The sequence below is a fragment of the Mauremys mutica genome, chromosome 4 (assembly GCF_020497125.1).
Source record: "Mauremys mutica isolate MM-2020 ecotype Southern chromosome 4, ASM2049712v1, whole genome shotgun sequence".
NCBI lineage: Eukaryota > Metazoa > Chordata > Testudines > Geoemydidae > Mauremys > Mauremys mutica.
Genome location: NC_059075.1, coordinates 109,005,446 through 109,023,656, shown reverse-complemented (window position 1 = coordinate 109,023,656; position 18,211 = coordinate 109,005,446). Strand labels below are relative to the sequence as shown.

Here is an 18,211-nt window from a genome sequence, read left to right as displayed (position 1 = left end):
AAAATCTCTGAGATAAAGGCATTCTCCCCCATCAAAGGAAAGCACATATGCAGTAAAAGGATGGGTTATTAAAAATATGGGAGATAAAAGGGGAAATCAAAGATTTCCAGGGAATTCTCAAAAAGGTTCATGCTGCATGTTCACCACTTGTATGCACAGGAGCAGAGAACACGGTCTAGGCAGAATTAACCAGTAATTAAAATGTAAAGCAACTCCTATGACACAGACACACAGCAAGGAGTAAAGAGACAGAGGATAGCAGAACAGTTTCAGGGTTTAAGATTACAATGAACTGTTTATTATTCCCAAAGACTAGGCCCAGAGAGTCCCAAAATGCCTCTAGGATTGATCTTTAGAAAAAGATCAATATCTCTATCACCAGAGCTGGGGAAAGAAAGGTTTAAAAAAAAAAAAAAGGTTTTTTGTGGGGTTTTTTTTTAAACACACACACAACTAGTAGGGGGAAAATACAGTACGGGTTATTTCAATACACAAGCAAAAAAAATTTAGTGGTTCTACCCCCTCTGGCTACCACTTTGCAGGACACACAATATGTAACCAAAATACCTGCACAACACTGTAAGTGCCTATGAAGAAACACTGACTCCACTCCATTAAGCTAACTCCACAAGATGGTACACAAACATAAGCACTTCTGTAAATACATGCGGGTCATGACATTTCTACAGCAACTACAGTTGGAATATCCTTCCACTTATTCAAGTGAAATGGAGGACTGCATGGCTCAGTGGGCTGGTAACAGGATGTAGAGCCTCTCTCTAGATCACCACTTCAAATCCAGCCCAACAGGTAGATAAACTTACTAGCATTCTTTGACAGGAAAAAAAACCCAGCATCTGACGGCTAGTAGCAGTCCAGTTCCAAGCAGAAAAACTACCATCGAAAAACCCACTCTTATTACCAGTACTAAAAGCAATTTTGTTGGCCACAAGAGCAAAGAAAGTAAGGACTGATAAATGCAAAGTAATGCATATTGGAAAACAGAACCCCAACTATACATATTAAATGATGGGGTCTAAATTAGCTGTTACCACTCAAGAGAGATCTTGGGAGTCATTGTGGATAGTTCTCTGAAAGCATCCGCTCAATGTGCAGCGGCAGTCAAAAAAATGAGCAGAATGTAGGGAATCATTAAGAAAGGGATAGATAATAAGACAGAAAATATATTGCCTCTATATAAATCCATGGTACACCCACATCTTGAATATTGAGTACAGATGTGGTCGCCCCATCTCAAAAAAGATGTATTGGAAATCAGAAAAGGGCAACAAAAATGATTAGGAGTATGGAATGGCTGCCATATGAGGAGAGATTAATAAGACTGGGACTTTCCAGCTTGGAAAAGAGACAAATGGTGGTGGTGGGGGGGAGGGAAGAGATATGATAGAGGTCTATAAAATAATGACTGGTGTGGAGAAAGTAATTAAGGAAGTGTCATTTACTCCTTCTCATAACACAAGAACTAGGGCTCACCCAATGAAATAGACAGCAGGTGACAAAGGAAGCATTTTTTCACACAACACACAGTCAACCTGTGGAACTCTTTGCCAGAGTTTGTTGTGAAGAACAAGACTATAACAGGGTTAAAAAAAGAACTAGATAAATCCATGGATAGGTCCATCAATGGCTATTAGGATGGGCAGGGATGGTGTTCCTAGACTCTGTTTGCCAGAAGCTGGGAATGAGCAACAGGGGGTGGATCACTTGATGATTACCTGTTCTGTTCATTCCCTCTGGGGCACCTGGCAATTGGCTACTGTTGAAAGACAGGATACTGGGCTAGAATGACCTTTGGTCTGACCCAGTATGGCCATTCTTATGTTCTGAGTCCATCTAGAGAACTAGCTACCCTTTCCCCTCAAGTAGTGGTCTCCCCATCAGCAGTATGGGGAAGCCTGCACTGCTGCTGCCTAGACTGTATCCATTCTGCGCATAAGTGGAAGACTTCAGTCTCCTGGAATGGTCAGAAATAGCTCATTTTTGCTAGCACTTGATTCACACATCAAATTAGGAAAAGAGCCACCCACAGAGTCCCCTATATACTTCTTCCTTATCATGCAATGGCAAATAAAATAAATCTTGCCTAATCTCTAATGTCAGAGAGGATTCAGTCCCAGGTCACTTCCTTCCTATCTCTTTGCAATGATGAAATGAGGAAGCCTATAGTGATTTTGATTAAAAAGCAATTATGTTTCACTTTAAAAGGTAAGACACTGAACTCCAACTGTAGACATGTCACGTTTTTCTCCTTTAAACTATTTTAGCACAATGGAAGTTAGAAAAAGAACAAGACAAAAATAATCTAGACAGTTCTAAATGGCCCCCAATCTACATTTAAGCATGTTAGGGAACACTATTTAAACACATTTATAGCTAATACAGTTAACATTGTAGTCTGGGCCAAACTGTTAAAATAGTATTTTAACCTAGGCTAGAAAAAACAACAACATTTTTTTAAGACACTGTTTGGGCTATCTCCACTGCACACTTCAAACCTCATTAAAAACCAGTTGGGATAGCTTTTAAATAGAGAGTTTGTTAACCTGGTTAAAAGGCCAATAGATATACCACTTTGCTTCCCCCAGCACTTACCTGAAAACTAACTGAGCAACATGAAAAGGTTGGGGGGGGGGGGAGGCATTCAATGACAAAAAGAAAGCACAATAGAAGAGTCCAGTATGCATACTAACAAAAAACTGAGTACAATGTTAGGACTATGCCTTTGTGTTTCCTTTTTAACCTCCCCAGTACCATTTGGAGGAGAGAAGGCTAAAGGAGTGGGAGCTTTGTTTCTGAATTCCTAAATATTTTTTGGTGCATAACATACAAAGTATACTGCACAACTATGAGACTCCGACGCCAAGACAAATCAGTCTTTGGAAAAAAAATTTATTCATTTATCAAACATCAAGGCAAGTTATGGTAGCTTGATAGAGACCAGACACACATTTATATTCTTTTGTTTGCAAATTGCCTTACATAACTTACCACAAGGAAAAAAAAAAGGGGGGGGGGACGCTAGCCAGAAAGAAGAGTCTAAAGTAGCTTATTTTTATAGACTCTCCAAGAGATGAAATATGTAGGTGGATGTAAAGGACCATGCATATTATGTACAATAACAGGGGCCGTTAGATTACTTAATTCAGGAAAGACCCAATTTACATCATAACATATCTGTGACACAAGGCAACTATCCAGGATGACTAGATTTCAGCAGAGACTTAAAAGGAAAAGCAAAGGCATGGGCAGAGATGCTACATGATAAATGAAGTCAGTCATCTCTGAATATTGTCTGCACAAGATCTAAGCTGTCAGAGGAAAAGCAGACATACCACAGACCACTCCCACTGCTAACTCAGGTTCTGAATCACATTTGGGTGTCTATTCACATGATGAAAATATTTACACAGAGAGAAAACTGTCTCTTAAAAGTAATAAAACAAAGCTCAGAGCAAGGATTAAGAGTTCAGATGGCCCAGGTCAATTACTAATGGGAACAGAATAAAGAAAGGTGGGCTAGATAGATTAGTATTACTTCCTCTATTACCTTTTAATTATTCAAGGCGACTAAAAAAAAAAGAAGGCTTTGATGAACAGTCTATACTAACCTCCTGCTTTCTTGTGCATGGAGCTTTACCAATATTTGAAGAATATGATATGATATGGGTAAACGGAGTTCAGTGTGCTTACAATGTTTCTGCATAATTATTTTTGCTTCCCCCTTCTCCCCCCCCCAACATCTCCATCTTGTGCTAAATGGAACTGTATCTCTAATTTTCTTTCAATAATTGGATAAAAATAACTGTCCAGAGTTCATCTATGTTTGGGGAAAACATTTAAAATTAACATATTTCAAAATGACATTTATATATATCAGAGTTTTTTATCTGTTGCCTGGAAATCCTATTGAACTCCATGCTAAGAGACGTGTGTAACTTCAGGTCAGCTATGCTGAGATGAGTTTATCACTGTTCTAATGGTATTTTTAATTTGTTATATCTTCAGCAAAAATTAGCAGGCTTTGTACGGGGGCTAGTAATTTTTGGGTAAATTTTGCAGGCTGTAAGTATGCACAGGATGAAAAAGAGGCACTGTGCACAGCTCTCCAAAGGCAAGCCTCCTATAATTTAAAGGAATATTTAAACACAAGAGTAGGTTTCATTTAAAAAAATTGCAAGTAGACAGACAATACATCTGCTGCTTTTGTTGCCCCTACTTTGCCTTCTTGGCTTCACTTGGTTTTCCCCTTTTCTTTCCTTTCCTATAAAGAATTATGGTTCATATTTTCTTAAGTTATCAGTTGTTTCTTCTTTTTCCTCTATTCAACTATTTGACATCCCATTCTCTCTTTCCCTACTTTGTTATCCAACACCTTCTCTATATATTCTCCCTCTTTTCCCTCTCTCTCAAAAAATCTCTCTTTATTGTACTATTTTTAAAATTTACACAATCTTTCTCCACTCATCTCTCCCCTATGGTTTGTAGACATTACTTGACAACAAGGAGGAATTAACCCTACATTACCACCTAACAGAAGATAAAAACAAAGGTGGAGGGCGTTGCAGTACGAAGAAAAAGTTAAAGTGTAAAACATTACATTTAAGTAAAACAACATATTGTTTTGTAATTAATGTGTAATGCATCTGCACCAGAAAAACTGTCACTTGTAATTCTCAGCCTGTGCAGCTCCATCAGAGGTAGAAATGGTGGAGTCTGTTTAGACAGTGGCATTTTTACCACTGTTTTTTGTCACTGCTGAGCCACGTCCACATCAAAACTTCCAACAATGGAGCTGAACCAGTGTGGAATTTAGGATTCTAATTTTGCCAGTGTAGACAAAACCTTAAAGGTCAGCAGACTGTTTACATACTCAGCACTGGCACACATAAAAATCCACCAAGCCTTTCTTCATCCTGCTAATAGCAGTCCCTTTGATGTTCTCCACAAGTAGTTTCAAGGCCTGATCTACACAGGAAAAGTTACTGATCACTGACAATGGGTGTCATTCAGAAGTTCACACCACTTCAACTTCAGTGTAGAGCACCACAAACAGAGTTTGGCATGGTTTAAGAAAGCCACATTTATAACTGTGCTGAATATATTTTGTCCTAGACTAGACTATAAGAGGGTTCAAAAATGAATTAGATAAGTTCATGGACAAGGATGATGTCCCTAGCCTCTGTTTGCCAGAAGCTGGGAATGGGTGACAGGGGATGCATAACTTGATGATTACCTGTTCTGTTCATTCCCTCTGGCACTGGCCATTGTCGGAAGACAGAATACAAGGCTAGACGGACCTTTGGTCTGACCCAACAGGGCCATTCTTATGTCCTACGCCTGCAATCGGACAAGTACCAATCGAATGACACCAATTGTCAGGAAGAAATTTTTCCTATAACCAGGCCTATGTCCCTTCCACTTTCATCAACAGCATCACTGGCCTCACATGATGCTATGAAGTGCTAGCAGACTATTTTTGCAACAAACTTGCACACCTCACTCCTTAGACAAGAGGCAGTCGATTTTTTTTTCAAGGTCCAAATTTCTTGGTCAAGTTATAGTCAAGGTCCAAACTCCAGAGCATATTTTTATACCATATTTTTATTATTATCATTATGACAGTAATGATAATAATAAGTAAAAAAATTTCCACAGTCCATTCAAAAGCATCTGGCAATCCAGATTTGACCCGTGGCCCACCTATTAACTTTCCCTGCCTTAGACCAATCTCAGACCTATGTTCTTACTATCACCAATCATATCATCCTAGTATCTGAGCCCTTTATAGGGTGATGAATCTATCGTCAACATTCTTATGAGGTAGGGAAGTATTATTCCATTTCACAGACTGCGGCAGAGCGAGATTAAGTGACTCACACAAGGTCACATGTGGAGTATGCAGCAGATCCAGGAAACGAACCCAGATCTGAGTCCCAGGCCAGAGTCTAAACAGGCTGAGCTAGGCTGCTGTCTGGCAGGGACAGTGAGGTGACTTCACATTTTTTTTCCTTTTTGGATGCAGAAGTTGGTGGTCCAGGACAAACAGGCAAATGCAAAAAAGGACAGCAACACACAAGAACCATCAGTTCATGGGAAGTATTCAAATGTAGGAGAAAAGAAAGTACTTGGGTATTATGACACAAAATATAGTAATTTATCCATGTTATCCACAAACACCTGTCCAATAGTTGCCTAGGCAAAATAAAATCCACTTCATTTCTTCATCATCTAGGCCTAAAACATTACACATACTATGGCAGCTTTTCCCTTCTTTCATGCTAGAGTTATGGTATATGCTTTAGAAAATGAGACATGCAGAAGAAATTACACTGTGGTTACCAAAAATAAATTGTATAGAAATGTAATATACACACTCTCAAAATAGGAAAAAAATATCAGTAAGACTTAAAGTTCATTGTGACTTGTCAAAATTATTCAGCTCTCAAATATACACGTTTCACTTGTAAGTCATGGGAAGTTACCTATATTTAAGACCAACTATAACAGACCCTGAACAAAGGCTTTGGCAATTCTTTCTTTCAGAGGCACCAATGTATCTACATCTGGGAGTGCTGCCAATAGAACAGCTACTAAAACTTCAAAAAAGTTCACAACATGAATAGCCAGCTACTGGCCAAAGTGTTTTAAGATAGGACTTACTGCATACCACCACACTGAATTACAGAACCTAAAAAAAAAGCTTGCAAACAAAGAACGGAACCTGAAACAGTTCTGAAACACTAAACTAGTTGAAGAGCTGGGAAAGGAACTTACCACTCCTCAAAAACTCTACCCCTTAGAAAGTATAAAGGAGAGACAAAAGCATGAAAAGGGGAATGACAGAGCAAGCAAAAGGGGAAAGGGGAAGACAGCTATTATTTAAAATTATAAATTTTAAAAAAAGCATCCCCTCTAACTTAAGCACAGTCAAGTTCTCTAGCAGAAATGAAAGTCAGATCCTAGTCCAGTTTTTCTTGTCTTTACTTAGTTGTCACAAAGTTCAAGTTTAATGAACATCTTCACAGTGCAGATTGTGGTGTCAGAGGACCCATAAATCAAGGAAGGCAGACATAGGATAATGTTTCTGTTGACAAACATTTTTAACAATTTGCCATCAATAAGAGGAAACAGCCGCAAGCAGAGGCTTGCCAAATAAAGTTATGTGCATTCAACAAAGCCCCTCTTTGGGCTTGTGCACTAATTCTTCACAGTTTAAAAAAATATTTGAGCTCATGTTAACAGAAATAAAAAGCTACATTTTCCCCAACATCAAGCCTGTTTCTTCTAATATTTGTGATGAAATTTTCCTCTCAACCCAGAACAGATCAGAACTCTCCCCGAGCAAGGTACTATACTTGCCAAAAGTTTTCCTTTTGGTCTTGATATTTACATATACACATACAATCAGACCCATAACAGTATGTTTAGAATACATGAACTAATTTTTTTAAAGCATATTCTTTACCAATGTACAGACAAAAAAGCCACGTGCATTATGTAGATTCTTGGTCAAACTACTTACTCAAGTAACACTACTAATGAAGAAAACAAGTAGCCATTCACCAACCATCCCCTTGAAACTCTGCCCTCTCAGATGCCTTCAAACTATTTCACTAGAGTATTACATTTGACAGTTTTAAACACTGGTATAAATTCAAAAAGTTTTTGATAGAAATTCCACATTTATATGGCTACCAATTAAGTTTTAGAGACAAATCAACACAGCTTTTAATTCCCCATTCCTTAAAAATGTTGGACAAGACCAGAGGTTACTTTGCCAGTTGTCTACCTCACAACATTGTTCAAGTCCCCCTCTCACAATGTATCTCCACTTTACAACATTGTCTTTACAGAGTTTCCCCTCACTACACACTTACTTGTGCTTACGAAATCAAATGAAATAAAATAAAGTCTGCTCCAAACTAAAAGGTTTCCCCATTTTGCTGTGCATGCCAACTCCCTGCCCTGTACCTCTCCCTTAATTTCTAAAATGACGACAACCTGATTGTTACCTTAGCACTTTACCCACCGCCTGTAGAACCATTTTGCAGCTTAATCCAGTTTTGGGATTCTGAGAGAGTACGGGTCTGTCTCCAGAGAGGTTACAATGATCCCCAACCATGGTACAAAGAGAAAATGAGGGACGGGAGGGAAAAGCTGAGGGGAATGGCCAGTACAGCCTCACCTCCACTCTTCACTCTCCCTGTAAAAACGAGTCCAACCACATTCACAGAGTGTACACAGCTTACTTCACCCAGTCCTCCCTCCCTCTTTTCCTGAGCCAATAAGCAAGCAGCAAGAGAAAGAGGGGAAGAAAAAAAAACTCAGCTGGAAAAGACAAACAGCTGCTCCTTTAAAAAAAAAAACATTCTGAGCTAGAGCCAAGTCTGAGGAGCCAGGGCCAATAAGGGAGCATCTGAATTGGCCTTTTCAAACCGGCGCCAGCCGTGCAGCAAGACAAGAGTAGTAGTGTGAGGGATAAGCAAGCCTCTTTCAGCCAAGCTCTTTGCAGTACTGTGCTGGGAGACATATTTCATTAACTAATCCCTGTAGAGGAAAGGAAGCAGCACTTTTACACCTAACTTCACATTTTATCACTCTTATTCCCAGTGCAAAAGGCTAGATAGACAAGGGTGCATTCGGGTACACAGCAAAACCCATTTCTAACAATATCAGCTTAGGAAGTCTTCCACCACGCTCTGCAAGACACTGCACAATAATTTCATAATAAATTAATACCACAAGCAGAAAAACCCAGGCAGAGGGAGAAATTCTACATAAAGAGAAGAGAAATTGTTCCAAACACAATGTAACAAAACATCATCTACAAAGTAAAACTTTTAGGTATTTTTAAGTGGAGAAGGAGGGAGCTAAGATAGATGTGAAGGGGTTGGGGGCATCCTAAGAGTATCCACAGCAAAGACACAATTATGTAATAACCTAAGGCCTGATAGTGAAATCCCTAAAAGATACTTCCAGATAGAGTCAAGATGAAGTTCAAACTCAGCAGAAGTAACAATTTGCAAATTTATAGGCAGCAAATAGTAAACAAGACCAAGTGGGCATTATAGGATCATGGCTGTTCAAGACAGTGAGCAAGCATGCTATTGCTTGCAGCTTGTGCAGAGTCTAATGAAGTAACCCGGCTGAAAGCCCTCCTAGAAGTGGGAATAATTAATCTTCATTATCAGCAAGTAGCGTGTTGCTCTTTAGGGCTTGTTTACACTGCAATTTTACAGCAGTGCAACTTTCTCGCTCAGGGGTGTGAAAAAACACCCCCCTGAGCGCTGCAAGTTTCAGCGCTGTAACATGGCAGTGTAGACTGTGCACCCAGCACTGGCAGCTACACCCTTCGTGGAGCTGAGTTTTCCTAGCGCTGTGCTGTGACTACACAAGCCATTGATGTGTATCAGAAGACTATGGACATCTAATTCTACCAGTATTCTCCCCGTGGCTCAGTCAAAAAGCCCAGGGAGAATACTGTTTTGCATTTATGTAGTACCTTCTATCCAAAGGATTTGTAATCCATTAACTTTAGCCTCAATATCCTCATTAAGCAGAGGAATATGACAGTAGGAAGAACAAGGATAAAAATACCTCCAAGTGATCCAGCTGAGACAGAGGATAAGTGACTTCTCCAGTGTCACACAGGAAGTCTGTGGAAGGGCTGGAAAGAAAACAACTCTCTCCAACTTCTAGTCCTGTGCCTTAACCACAAGATCATCCTCTCTCTTGGAATACTCTGGTACTGCCCAACCTCCCCCCCCCACCCCCCTAAATAATGGAAACTTGTTATATTAAGTCAATCATGCTACTAGAGTGAGGCAGAATACCCACAGAAGGAACACACAGTAGCAAGGGAAACCCACACACTTTATTCACCAACTAAAATTCACAAAGACATTTAGCCCTTTTAAATCAGTTGTAAAACAATAAGCATTTAAACATTTTTACAATGCACTAAGACAAAATATTAAGGAAAAATCTTGTTGTTTCCAAGTTAAAGAAGATTTCATAGATCAAATGAAGGTAAATATGAAACGCTATAACACCTTTATGATTTTAACAAGAAAGCTGGCCTCTCCATGCCTCATTAGTAAGCTGAAAGATTCACACTATCAGATAGAAGGCCTCAACATCCTCACATAGAGGACTGAATTTAGGAACTTTTGTGATACACCTCTTGAGAAGGATGTCAAACAAGAAAGTGAGACTTGAACAATTTGAAAACCCATGATAGTTTCCCCTTGACATATGTAATCAGTGATCCATTTGCAGATGGTTAACCTCTGTACCACACTTGCACTTTCAATGCTCTCTTTTGTGAAACATTCTCCCCTCCCCCAGAACACTCTTCTTTTCCTCTATTTCTCCAACTATCAGTTCTCTATTTGGCAAGCTGCATCCCTTCTTTGGGCTGACTATACTGTCCAGTTGTATGCTTACATAAAATCCAGTAACATCTTGTAGTTAAAGATGCTGTGTCTCAGTTCTTATTTTAAATACCCCAAAATCATGCAAACGAAAGTAAAGGTTTTTAGAAAGCACAACTCAGCCACTTTGAGCAGGTATGTTTTATTATGTATGGTGTCAAATTTAGTAACTTAAAACATATGTGCAACATGGCCATTTGGTGCCATGGAAAGTCGTAACTTTGGATTTTCAGAATTTTAGAACAAGAGACTTTGACCATAAGTTCAATGAACAGATTTATCTGAAAACAGTCATATCCAAAAAGGAGTACTCAAATGCAGCATATTTATTTGAAGGTATAATCATTGAAAATAATGATGTATGTTCATACTGATATTCACTTGAATTACAACAATGGTGTACATTAAAGGTCCAATGTCAGACTTTGTACGCAATTATATTCTTCCCCTTTAAATTATCCTGAAAGTTCCTCCTGGATACGTAGTCTTCATATATTATCTCAAAATTCTGCACAATTGTTTAACAGCTGCTTAGTTCCACCTTCGACATACGTGCTTTTCAGTAGTAGGAGAAGTGGTTCCTATATATCCCTTTCCTACCACACAGGGATAACAATGAGGCTTTTTTTGGAAGGTGCACTGAAATTAGAGAATAAAAAGTGTCAGATCCCCACAGTGGGCGTGTGAGAGGGGTGGGCCAGTTACAGACACCATGCTTTGTTATGGTAACAGAATCATAGACATCTGAGCATAGATTGCTCCCAGTACACAAGATAAATTCATAGAATCATAGAAGTTAATCTTCTAAGTGATGACATAGGGTAAGAAAAGGTACCAATCAAAGACAGTGGGAAAGGCAGAGCACCCCCTGACATCTATTCACAAAACACATGCATATACTGTATACTAAGGACACACTTTCCATACTAACTCCAGCCACTGCCAGACAAAGCTTTATGGTTGATACCATCTACACTCAGACCTCACCCTGATGGGAATGTTGACCCATCAGGCCAAGGAGTGATATTAAGCAATCTTATGAATAACGCTTTGTGTGTTTATAACTATTTTATAAGCAACTGTTGCTCAATTAGCTATTTATTTGCCTCTTTCAGGGTTCCATAAAAGCAGCACAAAGCAGGTACCACAGGGAAGTATAGTAGTATCGAGAGGCTTGGAAAAGAGCAAGTCAAAACCACTCAGACAAGCGAATAACGTAAGAAACAAAAATAGAGGCCATTAAAGTGCAACTCAGCATTTATATGAAAAATGAGGGCTTGTAATGTCACATTGTAAAGTTCTGTTTTAAATTAAATTGCAGTCTATTGTGTGTCCCTGCCTGCCATGTAATATTTCAATTCAGCTAGCTAATTGCCCCTTTTGTTTGACTTTAATATGCTTGTGCTATTACCTTGCCAAGTAACCTTTCTAATTATCTCAGAACGTGTCCCCAGCACTCTGGGACCACTCAAGAATTAGCAGCAGGAACGTTTACATCATTTAGTTTACCTCCACGTCTTATTTACATTGGAAAGTAATTTCAGTCTTCATTCTGCTATCATCCCAACAATAGCAGTAGGGGAAAAGCACTTGGTGTTTTGTCCAAATCCAAAGTCTCATAACTCCTGATAGAAACTGAGGGCTTGTCCACACAGAGCTACAGTGCGCTCTATGGGGTTTGAGTTGCAAAGTGCTCCAGCATGCTGTCCATTAACTGGTCTGTGTAGACCATGCTGGCACGACCAAAAAGTTTCCTAGTGTACTTTAACATAGTACTACTTTAAGGTGCACTCCAGAACTTTTTGTTGGTGCTGGCAGGGTCTACTTGGGCCAGTTAGTGTGCAGCACATGGGGGTGCTTTAAAAATCACACACCCATAGAACACATTGTCTCTCCGTGTAGAGGAGCTAAGGTTGCCACCTAGCCAGTTTTTGACTGGCCTGGCCAGTTTTTCTGCTGTCTTGCCTGTTACCCATCAGAGATGTGGCATGTCGCTGTTTGGTTTTGCTGCCCATGCAGCAGTCTTGGCTCCTGGGAGTGTCACAGCCTGGACAGCGCCCAGGCCCTGCGCTGCATGCATGCAGCGTCCCAGGCCCTTGCCTGCTGGCTGCCGGGGCCACCACAACTCCTCTTGGTGCTGGGACTGAAGTGGGGGAAATAGACCCATCACTCAGGGACAGGAGTCACCAGCAGCAGGGGTGGGATGGGGCCCACAGCCAGTGGCCCATTTTTCTGTGCCTCAGAGATGACAACTCTAACATAGGCCTTAAGAGTGAAGTCAACCCGGAAGCACAAAAAGTTTAGTGATGAGGTGGGGATTGTATAAGAAGGAAAGATGTCAGAAATGTACTTTCAACCCCAACCCAGAAACGTTGGGATGGGAACATGCCCTCTTGACCACAAAGTGTGCTGAGATAAAAGCCCTGTAAATCAATTGATGCAAGAATTTCAGAAAATTCATCAAATTGGATAAATACTTTCAAAACGTTGACATGGTACCTAAACTGACCAGTATTTTACTGTATTCTTAAAGCTCTGGTGGCAATGATTAAGAGTCAGTATTTGGAGCCGCAACCACTTTCTTTAGCTTCAGCTGTTGCTATGCTTTGCTCTGCAACAGGCAGAGAGAAGAGATTGGTACATAATATCTTCACTAAATCTGAAACACCAGAAACAAACATCTATTCTGTTGGGGGCAAGAGCAGCAAATTGGAGTGCAGAAATCAGAAGAAGACTAATGTGAACCTGCAAAAGTCTTCAAGATATTGTTCAAATGCCAACAGGAATTCTTAAAGTGTTTGAATTGTGGGCAAGACCCACAAAAAGCAGGACAGTCATTGAGAGTTCAGCTCAATAAAGTTAGACCGTACCAAAACCAGGAAAGTGAGCATTACTGCATGTACTAAGCAAAAATAAATCATGAGTAGGTTGATCAGAAAACTTCTAGAGAGTATGTAGGCCTGCACCCATACCACCTTGTGCTGAGATCACTTCAGATCTCTAGCTAAATGGAGTTAAGTCAGATCTGTATTTGGATGCGACACTACTAAAAAAGATGGAGGTGTTTGAGTATAGATAATGGTTCAGCAGATGGCACTCTTGCCTGTATCAATATTGAAAAAAAGCCTAAGAGTTGTTAAGGACTGCTATGCTGTTGGAGGGCCAGTCTTCTGAATCAGGGTATGTCTTCAATGCAGAGTTAATGTAAGTTATCTACATTCTACAAATTCAAGTGAAAACCTTGCAATGGCCCAATGCCAAATCAGACAGCACAGCAGTGCCTGGTTGGAAGGCACAATTCACTTTAGACAAGATTAAAAAAAAAAACCTACGTTTCTCTACATTCTCTCCCCCCTTCAAGAAAAGATATCCACATTCTTTCTCCCTCAACAAGGAAAAAAAAAATCCACAAACAAGATTTAGTTTCTACTAAAAAGTACAGGTACACTGATGATCTGGTACATGTATCCTTCTGAAAGCACCAGCACATGGCTGCAACATACATACTAAGAAGTGAAGTCAGAGGAAGCAATCTTATTGAAAAAACTTATCTGCCTCAGTGGGGCATGGGTGAGTTGCTCCTGGCAGACAGTAAGAAATGGGGTGCTCAGTTTGTGTCATTCCTAACCATTGGTTTTTTTTTTTGGGGGGGGGGGTTCTGGAGATCATAACACAGATGGGCGTTTCATCTCAGATTTAACTATTCCTTTTATTTTCTTGCCCTAATTCTGAAGCTCAGATGGGCAGCTGTCCAAGGAAGGATTAGTGCAATAATGTATTTTAATATTAAAGAGCTAAAGTGAAAGACTCCTGTTGTTCTCCTTCCATCCCACAAACACACAAGACCCCTAGCTTCATATAAAAAGGCTGAGCTTCTAAAACTTGGCTAAGAAATTCTCTCCAGGGTCGTTTAACATTCTGAACTACTTTCTACACATATACATAACCTCCCTGTAAGGTGTACAACACAACTACTGTTTTCAGTTTTACGTCAATATAGCATAGCAAATGAAGCCAAAATGCAAGCTGTCACGGAATTCTAGGCTGAGGGCTACAAGGTGTAATCAGCACAGAGAAGGAGGGTCCCAGAGTCAGCAGTTCTCATTGGACAAGACTATCCATGCTCTGGGTGGGAAAGGAGTGGAAGGAAATAAGTGGAGACTGCTTGAAGTTTTCCCAGACACAGAGCACCATTCAAGAAGCACGAGTTTCTCCCCCTACTTGGTGTTATAACTCCAGCCCCATTTCAGTCTGCTCCAGGCAGCATTACTGTAGATTATTTTATTTGATAATGTTGCACTTAGATGAGGGCACAGAGAAAACAAGGCTTCATAAAAGTAACTGTGAAATATGCTTGAGGAGAATTCTCTCCAGACATGCTATATTAAATACATGTGGAAACACAGTTTACATTATGTGAGATTAAACAGTAGAAGCTATTCAGTGTAACTCAGAGCACATAACAAAAAATTTCTCAACTACATTTGTTAAAAGCAAGGCCACAAAACTCTGAAGGCACAAAATGAACTTGGTTCATCCAAAGCCCAGGACTTGTTAGCATCCTCACAATTAGGCTCATTACAGGATTAGCTTCACCTGGAACACACATGCTGCACCTTCACCTATTTTCAAAACACCTAACAGTGCCAGCTTAATCCAGTGCTGAGATAGGTGCACATTAGCTCCTACAATGTAAATATACCATAAACAGTCTAGTTAAGATCAAAAATTGTAGGAGCTTCTGAGACCAAATAGTTCACAGATGCAGCTGGGTCTTGAGCTGTTTTACTGTTGTTTGTATTGCAGAAGACCTATTTAGGGGAGAAAAGACCACTTCACAACCCCAAGGTAAAACCTGTTTGGACAGTGTGCATGTAATGGCATGAGAGAGAGGCAGACACATAGCAGAAAGAATTTATCAAGTACCTCATCCCAGTGACCTACTTACTGCTAAATGCAAGTCAGAAAAGATTGGTTAAAAATACAACCCCAAGTAGTAATGCTGAAGATGGTTACTTTGAGGGTTCACCCTCTAGTCTGACATATTGCTGAAATCTTTTTGATTGATTATGAAGTACTTTTGGCAACTTACACATATATTTTTAAATGATAGGGTAGGGAGGGGGAAGTTAAATTTTAAACATAGAAAAATATTTATGTATATTTACAAGAAAAGGCAAAAACTCCACCTCTGTACACTTTGTTATAGTTGAGTGGTACATTCAAAGTAGTAATGACATGGCTCCCATAGCAATTGCAACTTCGCTCCCTGATAAGTATGTTCTATTTTCTGCACTTGTAAACTTTAGTGCGTACATCCCCACCCCCATTTTCCATCTTCTCACGTCTCTGAAATCTTAATTACAAAAATGAATTTAGTTTTCACTTTGATGTTAAAGAGGACAGTGTTGGTACACTTAACTGAACACAATTATCCATTTAATTCACATCTTAAATGCTTGGAGACTATACAACTCATTGTACTACACTTTCCAGAGAACACAAAATTTGAACTGAATACTCACATGTTCAAACATGGTTCAGTGGATTCAGATTAAAGAATGACTGGCCAGTATCCAGAGTACTCAAGTTTAAGACTGGTTTATGCTGTACTCAGTATTTCATTCTCCAGACATTGATCGAGCACATGTATCTAGACCACAGCAGTCTGGTATATTAACAAATTAGAAGAAAACAGAATCCCATGCATGCTGTCTTAATTTTTTTTAAATTTACATAATTTGTAAATAAAAATGTCTTCAAAAACAGGACAATGACCCTAATATTTATTGAACTAAATTCATGCAAAAGTTTAATTTAGTGGCTTTTATTATCAAAGAGCATCTGAAAGACTGAGTGATATAAACTACTATTTCTTTCTTTACACAATAACAACTCAAAAAACTTATATAAGTGGATTTTTCTCAAACTGTCGAGTTTCCTCCCTGGTCTCAGCGTTAGTGTAAGTAATATTAGCCTAAGGGTAACTTCCCCAAAAAACAGTAAACTCTTCAAAAGAATTTATGATGCAAGTGCCTCCCATGCTTCTGTTAAAAATCATGCCAGTGACACAGATGTTATTATAGTGACACATGCATGCACTGTTATATACCCTGGTTTTTAAGAGCTTGTAACTTTGATCTAGACAAATGAAAAATGAAAAAACCCAACAGATGGGCTATATCTTTAGAGACTGAGTGAAGACTAAAATAAAGAAAGCTTTTAAGAATGAGTCTCATCAGGCCATGCACAGAAAGCATATGGGATCGGTCCTGATTAAGAATCAGATTCATTGAGATAAAAAGGGGAAATTCGTAAACAAAGTGCAGGTGTGGATGGGAGTTTCCCTCTTTAAAGAGCTCTGGTTGTTGGGTTTGGTTTTGGTGACATTGCTTGGTTTGCTACCACTGTCTTGTCCAGACTTTTAGTTCAGATTACAATCTCCAATTCACACACATGTAACTTGCCTACATTTACGTTTTTTTTCCTTGTTAGCTGTTAGGGCTCTGAAACGGGCCTTCATTGGCTAGAGAAAGGAATAAAAAGCAGTGGATAACAGAAGAAATTCACAGTTTGTGAAGTTCTATTCACCACTTTCAGAGTTTCTAGCCTTGTACTGCAGCAGATTGTTTGCAGCCAGCACTGTGACATAGTAAGAAAATTCACTTGCCTTTACTGAAATTGGCTGCTCTACTAGAGAGAAAAAAAGTCTTGTGGTTAAGTTATTGAACTGGGACTTAGATTGGAGTTAAACTCTTGGCTTTACCAAAGACTTCATGTATGAATTTCAAATAACCTAGTCTTTGGGCCTCAGCTCCCCCATCTGCAAAATACGACGACTTCCTTCTCTAATCTGTCTTGTCTATTTAAGCTGCAACCTATCGGCTCCAGGGACTGTTTTAGTATCTGTATGTACAGAGTCTAGCACAACAGAATGCCAATGTCCTACCACAGTATAAATGCTACAGTGTTACCAATGCTTATAACCAGCATGAAACAATGTCAATATCATCTAGGCTTTTGAACAACAGCCAATCTGAACCGGGGACAGACTGTGTGAAAGAAAGGGGCTGAAAAAAGAGGTTCAGATTCCTCAAAACAAGAGAGACCAATTATTATTTACTATTTTTATTATTTCAGTGCCTAGCAGCCCCCGTCATCGACCAATACTCCATTGTGTTATGCACTGTACAAACACAGATTAATGAGGCAGTGATACCCAACAGGATTCTAGAAGAAGAGAAGGCTGTAATAGAATCCTATTTTTTAAATGACTGATGAAAAACACCTTACTACTAGGAGAAAGCTCTGCAGAAAAGGTTAATGGTGCCAGGATATATAAGCAGGTGACAGGGGAAAAGAGAGGTAATATATTCCAATGGATAGAGAGTCAGGACTCCTATGTTCCAAGTCCAACTCTGTGACTAAATGCCACTGACTTCCTGTCAGAATTCAGCATCCATTTGTGCCTCCTTTTCTGCACACATCTGTACAGTAGGGATTACCTACCTATTATAATAGGAAGGTTGTTAAAGGTGTATACAGTAATTTGTGATCAGATGAAATGCACAATGTGTGAGAATTATTAGCATTAGTATCAGGGCTAGTTTGCTAAAGTATTTTCTGTAGGTTTGTCTTTTAGTGCAGAAGAGACATAATGCCAACAATATTTGGGGTGCAATATATGTAACTTGTCTCCTATCTACTTACTGCACCTTACAAAGGCAGGTTATGTGCATGAGGCAACTAGCCCCAAT

General features: G+C 39.5%; 1 protein-coding gene across 4 annotated transcripts in view; it reads right to left on the bottom strand.

The window, feature by feature from the left end:
* The window catches only part of MOB2 (MOB kinase activator 2), a 169,872-nt gene that overhangs the window by 39,481 nt on the left and 112,180 nt on the right, over positions 1-18,211 (bottom strand). Inside the window, exon 1 of one of the 4 annotated variants that reach the window (XM_045016392.1) lies at positions 8,034-8,240. The exons of 2 other annotated variants lie outside the window; for them this stretch is intronic. In XM_045016392.1, coding sequence (XP_044872327.1) covers positions 8,034-8,143 — 110 coding nt within the window. In that variant the 5' untranslated portion in view covers positions 8,144-8,240. Of the gene's footprint in view, positions 1-8,033; positions 8,241-18,211 lie in introns of those variants that run through there. One more of the 4 variants, XM_045016396.1, reaches the window with a different exon arrangement.